The sequence below is a fragment of the Aspergillus luchuensis genome, chromosome 8, assembly GCF_016861625.1.
Source record: "Aspergillus luchuensis IFO 4308 DNA, chromosome 8, nearly complete sequence".
Taxonomy (NCBI): domain Eukaryota; kingdom Fungi; phylum Ascomycota; class Eurotiomycetes; order Eurotiales; family Aspergillaceae; genus Aspergillus; species Aspergillus luchuensis.
The window spans coordinates 2,896,354-2,912,058 of record NC_054856.1 but is presented as its reverse complement, the minus strand read 5'-3'; the positions used below and the strand labels follow the sequence as shown (position 1 = coordinate 2,912,058).

Here is a 15,705-nt window from a genome sequence, read left to right as displayed (position 1 = left end):
TCTGAAATCGGCCATCTCCTGTTCGCACGCCCTGAAGACCCGAAATTAAACACCTGCAGAGTGCAGAAGAATTTTACGGTAGACAAACCAGCAACCGAAGGTCAGTGCTCGCTTGTGGAGTGCGTCCTTCGCACGAGGGTGGCAATGTGACCAGTCGTTTGCTGTAATTAATTAGGAACGCATTGTAGCGGGAGGGCTTCGTCCTGATCGCTTGTCAAGGTGCCACACCGTCCCAGGTGGTTGCAGCAGAGCTACGCATCAGGCAATCCCCGAGGTGATGTATCAGAAAACTGTAGGACGCAACCTTATCGGCATTTAATGAAAGGAAGAAGGCCGCAGAACCCGCGCACCAGAGAAGAGTTTAGTGAACGGTTGAGCTGGTTTAAACCCCTCATATTGGGATTGTATCTAGAATGCAGGTGAACCTGGTTGCGCAGAAGGAGGTTGCCTTCTTCGGAGGTGTGTTTTGCAGCTTTGGATTGGACCGGTCCGAAAGGTGAAATCCGGGCGGGCAAGACAGGACGGCCACAATCCATCGAGGGGAGGGGCCTCGGGAAGATCAGTGGCAGATCCACTCAGTGCAAGATGGATTTGCCCCCCTCTCTGCCTCCCCAGATCAATTTGAGCGTGCGACCTGCTGATGGGGTTTAGACAAGTCGACCGCGGGAGGCGTCTGGAGGGGCAACCTTAGTTTATTTTTCCATCTTGAGACTCGGAGGGGGCAGAGAGAGATTAGTTGGTGAAATCAAAGTGATGATGACAGTAGTAGCGGTAGAAAGTGGTAGTGGTGGAGGAAGAGGAGGAGGATGCTGCTGGCGGGACGGATTGCGCACTCCACTTCCGTCAGGAACTAGGTGGCATTAGTCCGCACACTATTTCCCCCTACATCTCCTGGCACTGCTGGCACTGGCCGCAGTTCAGCACAATCGTCGATAGCGCGTGAACGGGGGAAAATTTGCACTGGCCAGTGCTGCCTAGGCGCGATTTCCCTTCTAGTGTTAGTGGAATTCCGCTGGAAATCGGCCTTTTATCCGAGGCCCTTTACTACCTCCTTGTTTTCGGTCTGGAAACGTGAGCCGAATCTCGAAGCTATGAATGACATCTTTGAAATATTAAGAAGAAAGAGAGTTTCTAACGGCTAGAGTCTGTTTGAGACTTTCACCTGCTCTTACCTGGTCAGGTTTTGATCTTCCGGTTTAAGCGCCGTCAAATGATTTTGATCTACACACAGGGTCTGATGGATGATACTAGGAAGAAAGCGGCATATTTACCGAAATGCAAAGTTATTACATAGTAGTTATCATCTTCAATGACTTACTTAGTCACAGCTCGTGTCGGAAGAGACGCATGTACGATTCCTTTTTGCTGCAGCAGTGGGCGAGGGCTCGACCCAGCTGTAAGATTATCATCGCCCCTTGGGTATGTACTTTGGTCCGTGTGTAGGTTCATACTTAGTATGTTCCAGCTGCAGAAAATCTCGACTATGCATTGTGACTGCCGAGATCGATGCGGCCATGTATGCACGCAGATAATTGCTTCTGGACCTTCAGCTCCTCCCGAACAGCTCGGAAGGAGAAAGAAGAAAGAAGAAAGATACTAGCACGTAACCCAGCAGAAATTTGTTGCATCGAACTGAAGATGCAGGAAAAGCATGGTCATACTGAGAGTTTCTGCCGATGTTGCCTCCTGTTGGGCGTACTTTTTCTGCGTGCTGGCTTGCTCTGCGGCTGAGGAGAAACATTCTGCTGCCGATTTACTTCCCGTGACCACACTTCGCCCCATCTGCGGCGATGGACCATAGTTTGACAAAGAACGGGTGAGGGGGAAACGAGACGAGTGGCCACAGACAGCACCTCCTCCTGCTTTGTCGGGTTCCAGTCAACGACTTGACCCGACCCAGAACCAAAAAGGGAACCTGTCAAAACTGGATTCGGCCAACATGCCCGCGGCATCCCACGGAGATACAACACCCTCAGTAACGTCCGGAAGATGGCATTTGCTGCAGAACGTAAGTAGACGAAAGATAACGTACCAGCGAAATGATTGATGATAACGAAAGGTTGAAGAGAAAGGGAAAAAGGAATCCTGACCTCATGAGAGAGAAATAATCGATAGGTAGTAGACCTAGCTGGCGGGTACCCAAATTTGACGAGTATTATAACATGAGTTACAAGAATCAGTTGGTATTTACCAATCAACTCCCCCGGAAACCCTCACTGAGGGGGCAGTATTTACATCTAAAATACAAGATACAAATGATGTACCTCATGTGGGATGACTTGAGTGTCTCTTGAGGCATAAACCCACCACTAACTGCACTGGCTACAACAACCCTTGGGGTGGTTCGAATTGATCGAGGGAATTTCCGATCCAATGAGTCAAAAGCACCGATCATTGACAGTAAGTAGTAACCAGCATCAGCTGGATCCCCCAAGTTTCATCAGCGGCGCGATCGGAGAAGATACCAATCAGCTCGTGCTGAACCAAGGTACCAAATGTCGCATCACTGCGCATGGCATTGCATGGCATTGCAGCTCGCGCCCCTCGTAGCTCTCTTGACAATTCCCGATGCACCTGCACCTACAGGTGTAGTAGGGATTGTAGCAAGGTACTAGGTAAGCAACTAAGGATCCTGGCCTGTGCCGGATCTCATCTACATCTATTCCGCCCGCACTACTTTAGTTCTATCTGCGACATCCTCTCCGGTAGGTAAAGTGTAGTAGTACGTAGATACTACTACTACTACTACTACCTCTTAGGCTGTTATCCAGGCCAGTGTATATTTAGTTTAGTGGGCAGGGTGAATTTGATTTTCCTCTCCGGATCCGTTGCCTCTTTCACAGTCACCTGCTTTCCAAAACAGGCAGTTCGACAGATGCGCCAAGTTCTCGACCCAGTTTAGACTCCTGATCGGAAGGAGAGATCCTCCTTTAGGGCCACTAAGTCGCGCACTAAAGTACGGCGCACTAGGTACGGTAAGGCCAGGAGTGACTAAGGACGAAAGGACTAACTAACTACTACTAGAGAGATCGCCCGCGATGGCGAACGAGGTGCCTACTGTCCCCGCGGTCTGGATTTGTGTTTGTTGGGTGTTTAGGAACGTGGGCATCACCCATCCATGATCTCAGTATCCGTTAATTTCCCTCCCTCAGCGGTTTCCACCCCCCGCCTCCCCCCTCCTTTCTTCTTGATCCCAGCAGGAGATTGGGTTCGTTTGATCGGACCATCAATGCCAAATTGGGAGTACCTCCATTGTGCAATTTTTAAGACTAGATCGATCTGAGTTCTAAATGAGTTGAGGGGCAAATAGAGATACGCGCAACAGGCTAAACGTAGAAATAAAAATAAATTAGAAAAGTAATAATTCTAGTAAATTAATTTTAAAAATTGCAGAGCGAAGTGTGAAAAAGGAAAAAGCAAAGTGCCAGGGGGAGGCGATTGAAGGGAGCCGTCAGTTTGACATGGAGCAAGGGAGAACGGAAGAACCTACTTAGTCGTGGTAAGTAGTAGTTTAGTGAAGGATGTATAAGTCAACTGGCACTATTGACGGGATGACAACCAAGCAGTCCAATGAGAACAATGCGTTGCGGAGCAAGACGGGGCAGAAAGGAGGGGCCAAAGGACCCAACTGCAGCAGGAAGACATAAAGAGAAAGTGAGCAAAAGGAAGTAAGCAGGTGACATGAACTGACTGACAAGATATCCCGCGATTAACTACTAGGTACTGATTTAGTCTACCTTGGAGAAAGATGATCCATCAGGTTCCATTATTTTATTTATTATTATTATTATTATTATCATGATCTCATTTCTTATTTCATTCTTGCGCAGTGTAAAATTTAGAAGTATTGATACTGTAATATTGTGCCCACATCGATAAGAAGAAGGCAGCGATGGGGGCGCTCTCCAACAATGGTTTTGGGTACCTGATCCATGAACGCCTACCACGGGTTATCGGATAAGTGAGATAGAGAAAGAATAGGAAAGGAAGATAGAAGATAGGAGATCGAATGGTACAAACCAGGCCAGCGCGTGCCATAGCCAGTGCCGGTGGTTACAGAGATAGGTGAATCTTACTTTTCTTCCTCTTTTCGACGCAAAGAAGAGCCAATTGTCTCGCCTCCGGGGTATTTCGCCCTTCCATTCATTTGCCATCGTCGTCCTCCACGGTTGTAATGGCTGGCGTGAATTGCGCGCGCACTTTCGCCTTTGGTTGCTTCTCCAAATCATGACCCGGGGATCGACGGAAAGCTTACTTCAGGGCTCCAACCCAAGACCATGGAAAAAGCGCTCCTGGATTAAACCTGAATGACAGGACCCGAGACAATGGGCGTACCACCACCAGCAAAAGCAGCTAAAAAGTCCGGCCGAAAGGGGACTCCACTCAGTTCTTGCCCAATGGGGCCGCATGGCCGATGCCGTTCCCTGGCCATCGTCGATCTCCCATGGCGTTCGTTCTCTCTGGCTGGCTGTTTTTCCTTTTTTCCTTTTTCTTTTTCTGATTTTTTATTTTTCTTTTTTTCTTTTTTTTCTTTTTTGCTGGGGAGGCGCACGAGCGCCCGTCGCTATCGCTCATGGAGTACCTTTTCCTGGACCCATCCATTCTTTCTTGCACCATCCAGTGTCCCATATCCACTCTTTTTCAGGGCTCCACTTCTGCCTCCCTCCTGCATTCACTCACTCACCTCACTCACTCACTCACACTCTCTTCCCTCATTGTTCCCCCCTCATCCACTCTCATTTCTCTCTTCCATGGAGTCTAAAGCCCCGTAGGCTGGAGCGATGGCGTCTTTCTCCAGCGTGGGTCCCTATCCACACCCACTTCATTCATTCCCTCCGTACTTCCTCTCCTCCTACTCCTAGTAGCAACCTTAGTGTGTACCTGGGGGATTTCCCACTGGTCCTTTCTCTCTATTGGGTACTTTGCTCCGGACCCTCTTCCTCTTCCTACATGGAACACAAACCCCCCCGACTACGGAGTACATATATCCTGAGATCCTCCCCGATCATCCTACTATATCATCCCTGATCTTCCTCTTCCCTATCTCATCTGTGTATATCATCTACCTTCTCTCTTCTCATAAGGCCTCTCAAGTGTCTTCTCTCTCCGTCCCTCTTTTCTTTTTAACTCTACACGGTTCAACCAGTCATTGAACCTTAAGAGTCCTGAGGCCTCACCTCTCTCTCTCATCTTCATACTTCAATATCCTTCTCTCCTTCCCAGCTCCAAAACTTACATCTTCAACAAGAAGTAACCGAATATGAAGAACTCAATCCCATCTGACGTGTGGGAGAGGAAGAAGGCTCTAATTGCCAAGTTATACAAGGATGAAGAATGGCCTTTGAAGCAGGTCATCAAGCAAATCCGTTCCGATGATCTCAACCCAAGGTGAGAAGAGGTTCTCGGAATTATCTCAAATGGGTTCCCACCGGTGTGCTAACTCTGCCTCCAAGTGAGACTCAGCTGCGGAGTAGATTGAAGAAGTGGAGGGTCACCAAGCCCTCTCGCCAGACACGCAAGAAATCCGACGACAGCCAACAGGAGACTACCGGAGATGACAGTGGTCAAGAAGACGCATCCCCAAAGGCCCAGTCTTCCACAGTCTCCCCCAAAGCACGCCCCCCTCTTCGCTCAGTCGCATCAGACATCTCTGTCACCGAACCGGAATGGTACATGGCCAATAGTGCATACACGCACCACGAGGACCTGCCTACTACAGTTTGCCTTGATGGACAAAACATCTCCAATGTGTGGGCTCCCATGATGAGCCCTTCCCAGAAGCAGCGGGATCCTTCCCACGCCTCTTCCGTGATGGTCCTTCCTAGCTCCAACTCATATGACTCACCGCACACGTCGCCATTGATGGACAGCATGTTGGCCAACCAAACATCAAGCATGGCGTCGCCTTTCCATGATCCTTCCTTTGCTGTCACCACGGACTGCATGCAAACACCCGCGACAACAGCTGGACCAATCCAGTGGTCAATTCCTCAGTGGTACTCGATGCCTCTTGAGGCTGGCAGTCCATTCTACACTGCGGCACCACTGAGCCCTCCTATCGATCCCGCCATGCACCTGATGACACCACACGCCCAGACACCGCCGCCTTCTAGTATTGGGCGGCAACATATGGCCGACCTGCACGAGGGGCCTCAGTCATGGAAGCGTGCTATGTCTGCTCCGTATGTTCAGGATACCGCTGGCGGGCATCCGAGATTGGATCAGAAGGGCTCGCAAACACGGCCGCTTGACCGGAAGGCTTCTATTCAACCGAAGTCGGCTGGTCAACCCGCCATGGGGATCGTGTCTCCGTCCGCTTTCTATCCCCATGGCCAACATCCTGCTATGTGTGCGCCCCTCTACCCGTATCCTGGACCTGAGCCACTTGTGCACAGGCCTCAGAGCATCGACTTTTAAGCATTACCAGGAGCACGTCGCTTTATTTGTGTGAATCTAATATTTTCTCATACTGGACCCTTGGTTTGCACACATTGGTCTAGCCACCTTGACACGTTTTTGGGGTTGATCTATTCTTCTCACTTGTACTTTTTGCCTCTCATCTTTGCTGTTCACTTGAACCCTCTTCTTCTCTTTGCTTGGACGCTGGAAAGGAGCGGGGATATCTGAACATTACATTGTGTACACCAAGGGAACCGGCACTTGGATCATGGGATACCTGGCGTATTGTGGTTGTGCCGAATCATGGAGTGGAGTGTGCTGGTTTTGATGATATCCACGTTTGGGATCAAGGAGTTTGGAATTTTCTGTATTATTTTCCTTTGTCAGTCTATGTGTGCATGGGGTTAATGATGCTTATACGGGCTATATCATATATATTGATGGCCAGATCGACTGGACGATCGGCCAATGAAGGACTGGTTCCCTCATACATGCCAAATATTTTATTATACAAGGGCGCACACACCGGCCTCCCACATTAGTTATATAAAGTCAACTTAACAATATAATCCATTTATCTATCAACCGACGATTTCTGGGCTCATGCTGTAGAGGAAGGCAAAAGTAACTTGCCTAGGTACCGAATGGGGGAGTTTCCTGTCAGTTATCCGACGACGGACCTCGGCTCAACCCCCGGTGTGGGGAAAGCTTCCCCCCCTTTGGGTCCCATCGGACCAAATGGATGTGTCCTGACCCCAAATCGAGACCGCAACTCCAACACAATCAATAGCCCCATTCCAAGACAGTCCACTCTCACCCACCCACTCACTCACCGTCTTTCTTTGCACTATTCCTACATTGCAGTTGTCCAGCTTCACCGAAAGAAACAGCACGGCCACCATTCAGTCGTCAGCATGCGAGCCATTCAAGTAAAAGAATATGTCAAGGTCGGTAACAACGAAGTGACCTATACTAGATTTGCCACCGCTCTACCACGGACAAATTGACTGACTCCCACAACACATAGGGACCTCAGGATCTCCAAGTCGCAACCCTTCCCACGCCTTCCCCATCCGCAACGGAGTACCTGATTGAGATCCACTCCGCAGGTACAAATTTCTTCGACCTGCTTCAAATCCAGGGCAAGTACCAACACCAGCCTCCACTACCCTGGATTGGGGGCGCAGAGTTCGCAGGTACCATCCTAGCCGCGCCAACTAAAGCGCAGTCCCCGCGATTCAAAGTCGGGGACCGAGTCTTTGGCGCCACACAAGGCGCCTACGCTACCCATATCCTTGCCCCAGAGCACACTCTCCTCCCTGTGCCGGCAGGCTGGAGCTTCGAGGATGCAGCAGGCCTCTTTGTCACGGCTCCTACCTCATACGGTGGTCTTGTGCACCGCGCAAACGTCCAGCCGGGTGACTGGGTCCTTGTGCATGCGGCGGCCGGTGGCGTCGGGTTAGCCGCGGTGCAGATTGCCAAAGCTAAGGGGGCGACGGTGATTGCAACGGCCGGGACGGAGCGGAAGCGACAGATTGCGCGCCAATTCGGGGCGGATCATGTCATTGATTATCGGGAGAAGAGCTGGCCGGAGGAGGTGAAGCGTTTGTGTGCGCAACATCGCTCGGGGAATGGGAAGGCCGGGGTGGACATCGTATATGATCCGGTCGGGATGATCGAGGCGAGCCTGAAGTGTGTGGCGTGGAATGCACGCCTTTTGGTTATTGGCTTTGCAGCGGGAAAGATCGAGAAGGTCGCGCTGAATCGTGTGTTGCTGAAAAATGTCAGTTTGGTTGGATTGCATTGGGGCCAGTATGCACGGTTTGAGAAGGAGACGGTACAGACGGTTTGGAAGGGGATCTTCGATCTTGTGGCGCAGGGCAAGTTCAAGGGTACGGCCTTTAAGGACGAGAGCTTTGTAGGATTGGAGAGCGTGCCACGCGCGCTGCAGGCGCTGGGTGGCCGGGAGACATGGGGGAAGGTGGTGGTGAAGATCATCGACGATGATGCTATTGCTGGAAAGAGTAAACTATAGAGTATATACTGAAGCCTCTGGACTAGGCACTAGGTAATACGGATTACATGAGGGATTGGAAGTGCCTCTCATTCAGCAGTAATCAATTCGCATTAGAGGATAACAAGCGGAACGAATCTATCTAGATCAAAAGATACTATTACGCCAAGTATGTAGGTGCGCAAGGAGTCATGCTCTCGTAGCAAGGTTTAAACGCGAGCAACATGAACTATGAAGGCCCTAAGAAATTTCTCTAGCAACCTGAAAAAAGAAATCAAAACCGGAACCCCGAAGGGTCCCGACAATCCAGCTCCAGTCGGCCACAGTCACAAGACGTGACATGCGATGACTGTTCTCCCAAATGGAGAGTCCTTGACGGAAGCTCAAGCACTCTGTTTGTCCAGCCCGAAGGCTGTGAACAGAGCTAACAACCTGGGACAGCTGGATTGCAAAGTTGCGATAGGGTGCCAATTCTCTTTCGATATGTGTGTTGGCGGTATTCCGTACATGCAGCGCGATGGATCTTCATTAGATGAAGCAGAAAAGATGACCTAGCACATCATAAGTCTCAATTACTGCTGTCCAGCGTATTTGGCACTGCAGACTGCCGTTGTTGTGGCTCTGACGGTGGGTGAATGGATTATCGGCTGAGCAGATGAAAAACAGAAGAAGCCGGCGCGCACGTGCGTGCTTTTTGTAGGCTCGCTTACTTAGCGATGAGTCATCCTTACTTTGCTTTTCTTATCGACATGTGACTTGATATGACCGATAAGCATGATAAGGAGCCCATCCATTAACAGACAGCATCGCAACATATGCACCTTTCGCATCAAATCCTGGCTTAGCTTGTCCTTGGGCCCCTGATGTGGCTTGCCCAAAATGGACACTGATTGGATATTGAAAAGGCACGATACCATTATACCGTGTATGCGACAAGGCCTTGTGAACAAGGATGGTGGTGCCATCGTCCGAGATGCCCGTGGAACAATCGATTGCGCTCGTTTTCATCGACAATGAACTGGCTTTTCACTTCAGAAGAGTGAGTGTAAGCATACAGATAGAGGGTTTACTATTGGGAGCCCATATTGCATCAATGCCCCTGAGTATAAGGCGGATGGGTCCTTTGACGTTGCCAGCACCAGCTCACGGCAATCGCCGCTACGTCATAGCCGTATCAGCGTCATCTTAATCCAATTGCTCCACCAGAGTTTCCTCTCAGGCCCTGACTACGCTGCGTCTTCACTCGGCTTACCGGTTTTCCGGCTGTCCGATAAACAGGCTTACATTGGGGAGACTTTCAGGGTATAAGAATCCGCTCTATCGCCAGGGATCACCCGGCGCCCCCTTAAGAAACAGCCAAACGCAGCTAGTCTTGACCCCTCTCTCATTCAATGGCTCGTTTTCTCCTGAGACTTAAACCCAACCCACCATTTTCCACTTTTTCGCTGCAGCGCCATACATCTCTCACGTCGGTTGCGAGAATGTCTACATCGGCGAAATCTTCCAAGTTCAGTCAACTTCCTCGGGCCTCGTCTGGACCTTTGGTGTGCCCGTTTGAGGTACGGTCCCCTGAGAGGGTTATGGGTAGTTTGATTGTTGACGCAGATGTAGGGGAGAGATGCGCTGCAGTCATGCCAGTTCAACAAAGGCTCGGCGTTCACGGAGGAGGAGCGCAGAACATTCAAACTTCATGGTCTACTTCCTCCCAATATCCAGACCCTCGAGGAGCAGGTTCAGCGGGCGTACGAGCAATATAGCAGTCGAGATAATGATCTGGCCAAGAACACGTTCATGGCTAGTATGAAGGCTCAGAATGAGGTCCTCTACTACAAGGTAACATATATATTGACCTCCCGCGTGTGTTTAGAAAAATCGAAGACGACCAGCGAACTAACGTATATTAAAGTTGATTGATACCCATCTCAAGGAGATGCTTAGCATAATTTACACACCCACTGAAGGCGATGCAATCCAAAACTATTCTCGACTGTTCCGGAAGCCAGAGGGCTGTTTCCTGAACATCAGGGACCAGGACAGGATTGACGAATGCCTTTCCAATTTCAGTCGCGGCGAGGAAGTCGACTATATAGTCGTCAGCGATGGCGAGGAGGTAAGTTGGACATCAGCATGCACTCAATGTACGACATGTCTAACCAGTCACAGATTTTAGGAATTGGTGACCAAGGCGTTGGCGCCATCTTGATCTCGGTTGCCAAATTGGCCCTTACCACGTTGTGTGCTGGGATACATCCAAGTCGGCAATTGCCGGTGGTCCTAGACTGCGGTACAGATGTATGGCAGCAACAAGTATCAATCGGGCAGGTGCTAATCATTGATTACAGAATGAATCACTTCTCAAGGACGAGCTATACCTGGGCCTGCGACAGTCGCGCGTTAGAGGTGAGGAATATGACCAATTCGTGGAGAAGTTTGTAGAAACGGCTCGAAAGTGGTTCCCCCGTGCATATATACACTTGTGAGTAGTCAAAGTTCTATAGGAAATCCCGCAGCCATCCATCTTGAGCTTTACTGACGTCATTTAGCGAGGACTTTGGCCTTCATAACGCCAAGAGGATCTTGGATAAGTTCAAATCGCGTATTCCATGCTTCAATGACGATATTCAGGGAACTGGGTGTGTCACTTTGGCTGCCCTGTTATCCGGATTCCACGTGGGTGGTATCAAGTTAGAGGATGCTCGTGTCGTCGTCTTCGGATCTGGATCGGCGGGCACTGGCATCGCGGAGCAGCTCGCCGATACCATCGCAACTGAAACACACAAATCTAAAGAAGAAGCCTCCAAGCAGATATGGTATGGAAATGCATCGGCTTGTGGAGTTCCTTCGACCCTACATTTACTGATTATCTAAACCTAGGTGTCTCGATAAACCGGGTCTCCTGGTCAAATCTCTTGGAGATCAGCTCACGCCAGCCCAAGTACCCTTTGCGCGAGACGACAAAGAGTGGCCTGATGCAAATTCGCGCGATCTGCTTTCGGTAGTGAAGAAGGTGAAGCCGCATGCCTTGATTGGGACATCGACTAAACCAAACTCTTTTACCGAGGAGGTGATCCGGGAAATGGCGAAGCACGTCGACAAGCCAATTGTATTTCCCCTCAGTAACCCGACTCGGCTGCACGAGGCACAGCCTGAGGACATCAATCGTTGGACTGATGGCCGAGCTTTGATAGCCACCGGCAGTCCTTTCCCACCCGTCGATCGCAACGGGGGAAAGTATGAGATAGGTATGTGCATTTCCCACTGCATAGCGAAGATAGGATCATCCCAGCTGATGCCTTGCTCACTTGATGGTGCAGCGGAATGTAACAACTCGACATGCTTTCCCGGAATCGGATTGGGCGCAGTTCTGTCGCGAACACGAACGTTGTCCAACAAGATGCTTGTGGGTGCAGTCAAGGCATTGGCAGCACGGTCGCCGGCACTGCAGGATCCCGACGGACCACTTCTACCTGACGTCAAGGATGTACGCGAGCTTAGCGTCGACATTGCCAAAGCAATTATTAAGACGGCGGTCGAAGAAGGGCATGCTCAAGAGGAGGGAATTCCCGCGAATGAAGATGAGTTAGAAGAGTGGATTCGGGCACAGATGTGGGAACCCGTGTACAGGCCCCTTGTGAAGCCACAACAACAACAACAACAACAACAACAACAATGAGGAAAGGTAATATCCGAGAAGGGGGCTGTGCACTCCAAGCCGGGCCAGGCTCGGTTGTTCGGCACCAGGCGGAGTTGATGATGAGGCTCTGTCGGAGGTCATCAGATAACTCATTAGTGGATACATCCCAAATCTTGTTGGAAGACATAAGTATCACAGGATGACCTCTTAGACTCCAGATGATGATTGAATGAATTCAGCCATACGCCATTAGGTGGCGAGGACGAGGCCAAGGAACTAAGCTGCTCGTGTTCAATAAGGCTGTACTACGAAGGCAGATGATTAGGAAAGTAAATGCACGAACTGCTGAGTAAGGAAGGCTATTAAGTAACTAGTTTTCCATCGTAGGATCCGAGGAGACAAGTAACTATTAATTAGTCCCTGAATTGGACATGGGTTTGGGTAGCATTGCCACTCTGAGGCGCAGAGATAGTGGACCCAGGGATCTTACTTTGTATTTACCTTCCACTCAGCCACATGTTACCAGGCATCTGAAGATATGCAGGGTCCATTTGATGCCATCCCTCTATTCTCAATACAGCAGAATTCCGAACTCCCACCCTTGTATTTGTGGAGATCAAACCAACGGGGCTGCATGCATAGCGGAAGCTTAATCTGTGGTGGGGAGTTGGTGCTCGGCAATTCTCCTTTCCTCAGCAAAAAACTCTCAGTCTCAATGCTACTGCGCCTTTATCCTTCTCAAACTCTTACTCCGAAAGAATTTCTTTATCATATATTAATCCTCTCTTGTCCTCCTTGTTCTGATCTGACGCCTGGATTATTTATTCACCTTCTGCAGCACCAAGCAGACAGACGTCACGATAGTCACTGGACCTCGGTTATCGATCTTCTGCAGTGTACCGACTTGCAGCTTGTGTTACTTTGACGAGCACACCTCGCATGGTTGTGTTGGCGTGCAACAAAGATTCTTTTTACTTCACTTACCCCCGCACTATCCAATCTCATCTGTTATGAAGATAATATCAGTTGCCACTGCGCTGGCCCTCTTTCTCATCACCCTTGTCACCGCACTCAGCATTCCGCCTGCAGCCCGAGATGCTACTCTCTCCGCAGATTCTTCATCATTGTTGGATCTAGTTAAGCGGCGTGGTGGCGGTGGCGGGGGAGGGCGCAGTGGAGGAGGAAGTGGTGGTCGAAGTGGTAGTGGAGGGAGCAGCAGCAGTAGTAGTAGCAGCAGCAGCAGTGGACGCACAGGGAACAGCGGAAGTAGTGGAAGTAGCTCAAGAACCAGGTGAGTAAACGTCAGTTGATTGGAAAGAGAAGACATTGAGGCTAACAAGCTCCGCCAGCTCTTCAAGCAATGTCGGGGGCACATCTCGCAGTGGTTCTGGAACCCGTCCGGCGTATGGAGGTGGCTACTACTACGCAGGCGGTGCCACTGCCCCTTATACAGCAGGGGCACGATCACGTTTGGGGGTGACGCCTTTTCTCTTGCCAGCGGCCATTGTCCCTCTCTACTTCCCGGGCCTTTGGTTATATGGGGCATACGTCTACCCTTACAGCTATCACTACCACTATGTGAACAATACCTCGCACAAAAACGAGACATTACCCGTGAACTGCATTTGCCAACAGTACTTGGAATGTGGATGCGATGAAAATAGTAACAGCACTTACTATGAGTCCTTATTCAATGGAACTCAACCTAGGAATACGAGCGTGGCCAAGGTGGTTGATGTGAACGGCACGGAATCAATCTATATCAACGGCACCCTGGCCAACGGGACGACTGCCGCCGATTCGGCTGCAACTCACTTTGGTGTTCATGGATCTGGATATTGGATGATGGTGGCCGTGGTGGTGGGCATTGTATGGACGTAGTTTGTCCTGCACTTACTAGAGACGAGTAAGATGCCCCCAACCGACCACGTCATTTTTAAACCTTTATTATGTCATTCCTTCATTGGACTGCGCTCTATTCATCACTAGAATAGTTTTAGACGATCCGACAGCAGAAGATACCCACGTGCTTGGCGTTGTGAAGTTAGAAGAACGGCTATTAATATCATTTTGTCTCATTCCATTCCATTCCATTTTGATGTTCTTGGTGGCTTTGCAGAGCCCAGGTCGGACTCCACTTGCAACAGATAAATTAAATTGTGTTTCCCTTGAACCCCCACCCTCGATCCTGCACTCATCATCCCCAATCATAGCTTTCATCCACGTCAGTCTCGATCTTTTGCCACGAAAGCACCTGATGATCTTGCCTTTCCCACGGGTCAAGGGATGAGTTTAAAGGTTAATTACGCAGAACCGTTACAGCCTCTCCACCGGGATCGTCATCTCAGCCATGCATATACATCGCCATCCTGATTGAGCTGGCCACGTTTCAAGGGCCTCCCGCAACAAGGGTCTAGAAGCTCGTCTTCAAGGCCCAGATATGCAATCTTTTCACGCCTCATTCGGGTTTCATCCGCCACCCAATGATCTGGACGTGTCTCCCTGCTGACCGGATCCACTGGCGATGACCCTCCCTCCAAAGTACGTAGCAAAAGTGGGCACGGCAGGCTGCCCCATCAGACATCTGTCAGATCTGACTCCTCCTTTCTTCCCCTTGGCAGCTCCATTGTCTCTCAATTCAACCCGTCTGTCTTGTCTCTTTCCCCCTATTCTTCTTCTTCGCACCTTCTTCTTGAGCATTTCTAACTGGAGTTCACCAGCTGCGCTGTCGCTCCTTCTTCATACATACGCAAATCACCAGAGCTGCCACTCTTTCCAGCTCCATTCGCTCTTTAGACTTTCTCGAAAGCATCAATCACTATTTGTCGTCTCCTACCAAGGTTCCATAGAGCGCCTGTGCTTTCCAACGCTATATAAACATCAACATCAATACTTCAGCCTGGTTTCCAAGTGCATACTACACGTCCGCGTGGCATATCGATCCCAGTCGGCGTTCTGATTCGCAAACCATATACATACGCAGCCAATAAGATGTATCTCTCCAAGGTTCTTCTCGTTACCGGTGCGGCCTTCGCCCCGTTCGCCTCTGCTGCGGTGCAGGCTGTACCTACAGAAACACCTGTGCCCGTCTCAAGCACGCAGGTCGCATCCACGCCGCTGGCACCAACTCCGACCTCCATCTCGTCCAGCCCCCTTCATACAGCCAGCAGCAGTATTGTCATCAGCAGCAGCAGCAGTAGCGCCAGATTTCATCCCAGCTCTTCTGCTTCGCCAAGCCATATGGCAAGTTCTAGCCGTCGTGTCTCTAGCTCCGCCATTTCCAGCTCCGCCATTGCCAGCTCCTCAGCTTCTTTCACCAGGTCATACATCACCAAGGCATCAGCTCGCCCGACCACCACGACATCGACCGACGCGGACTCAAAATCGAAGTCAAACTCTGGTTCGGACTCCGAATCCGCTACTGCGGCTGCAGCATCTGCTACTCACTCGGGCGCCGCCGCTCCGGTCGTCCAGCTTTCTGGAGGTATGGCTGCTGGGGTCCTCGCTGCTGCAGGATTTATCATGCTCTAAGATACTCTGAGTGGACTGCTATCTTATGGTCATGCCTCCCAGGCAATACCAGGGTGGTGTGGATAGCTGTCTGCACTAAGTTCGAGAAGCGGAGGGTGATGTGGCAATGAGAAAGGAACTCTTAACG

General features: G+C 50.3%; 5 protein-coding genes across 5 annotated transcripts; all 5 read left to right on the top strand.

Annotated features, from left to right (window-relative positions):
• Positions 1–5,260: 5,260 nt before the first annotated feature.
• AKAW2_80993A (uncharacterized protein) lies at positions 5,261–6,417 on the top strand (the record flags this gene model as incomplete). The annotated part of the gene is made up of 2 exons (XM_041682075.1): positions 5,261–5,388; positions 5,454–6,417. The coding sequence occupies 2 exons, from the start codon at positions 5,261–5,263 to the stop codon at positions 6,415–6,417; spliced, it is 1,092 nt and encodes a 363-aa protein (XP_041548954.1).
• Positions 6,418–7,313: 896 nt separating this feature from the next.
• AKAW2_80992A (NADPH:quinone oxidoreductase family protein) lies at positions 7,314–8,434 on the top strand (the record flags this gene model as incomplete). The annotated part of the gene is made up of 2 exons (XM_041682074.1): positions 7,314–7,346; positions 7,427–8,434. The coding sequence occupies 2 exons, from the start codon at positions 7,314–7,316 to the stop codon at positions 8,432–8,434; spliced, it is 1,041 nt and encodes a 346-aa protein (XP_041548953.1).
• Positions 8,435–9,804: 1,370 nt separating this feature from the next.
• Positions 9,805–12,086, top strand: MAE1 (NAD-dependent malic enzyme; the record flags this gene model as incomplete). The annotated part of the gene is made up of 7 exons (XM_041682073.1): positions 9,805–9,972; positions 10,025–10,246; positions 10,320–10,523; positions 10,577–10,705; positions 10,756–10,889; positions 10,957–11,223; positions 11,288–12,086. The coding sequence occupies 7 exons, from the start codon at positions 9,805–9,807 to the stop codon at positions 12,084–12,086; spliced, it is 1,923 nt and encodes a 640-aa protein (XP_041548952.1).
• Positions 12,087–13,057: 971 nt separating this feature from the next.
• AKAW2_80990A (uncharacterized protein) lies at positions 13,058–13,928 on the top strand (the record flags this gene model as incomplete). Its single annotated transcript, XM_041682072.1, has 2 exons — positions 13,058–13,338; positions 13,397–13,928. 2 exons carry the CDS (start codon positions 13,058–13,060, stop codon positions 13,926–13,928), a joined length of 813 nt encoding a protein of 270 aa, XP_041548951.1.
• A 1,110-nt stretch (positions 13,929–15,038) lies between these two features.
• AKAW2_80989A (putative extracellular serine-rich protein) lies at positions 15,039–15,578 on the top strand (the record flags this gene model as incomplete). Its single annotated transcript, XM_041682071.1, has 1 exon — positions 15,039–15,578. One exon carries the CDS (start codon positions 15,039–15,041, stop codon positions 15,576–15,578), a length of 540 nt encoding a protein of 179 aa, XP_041548950.1.
• Positions 15,579–15,705: the final 127 nt, after the last annotated feature.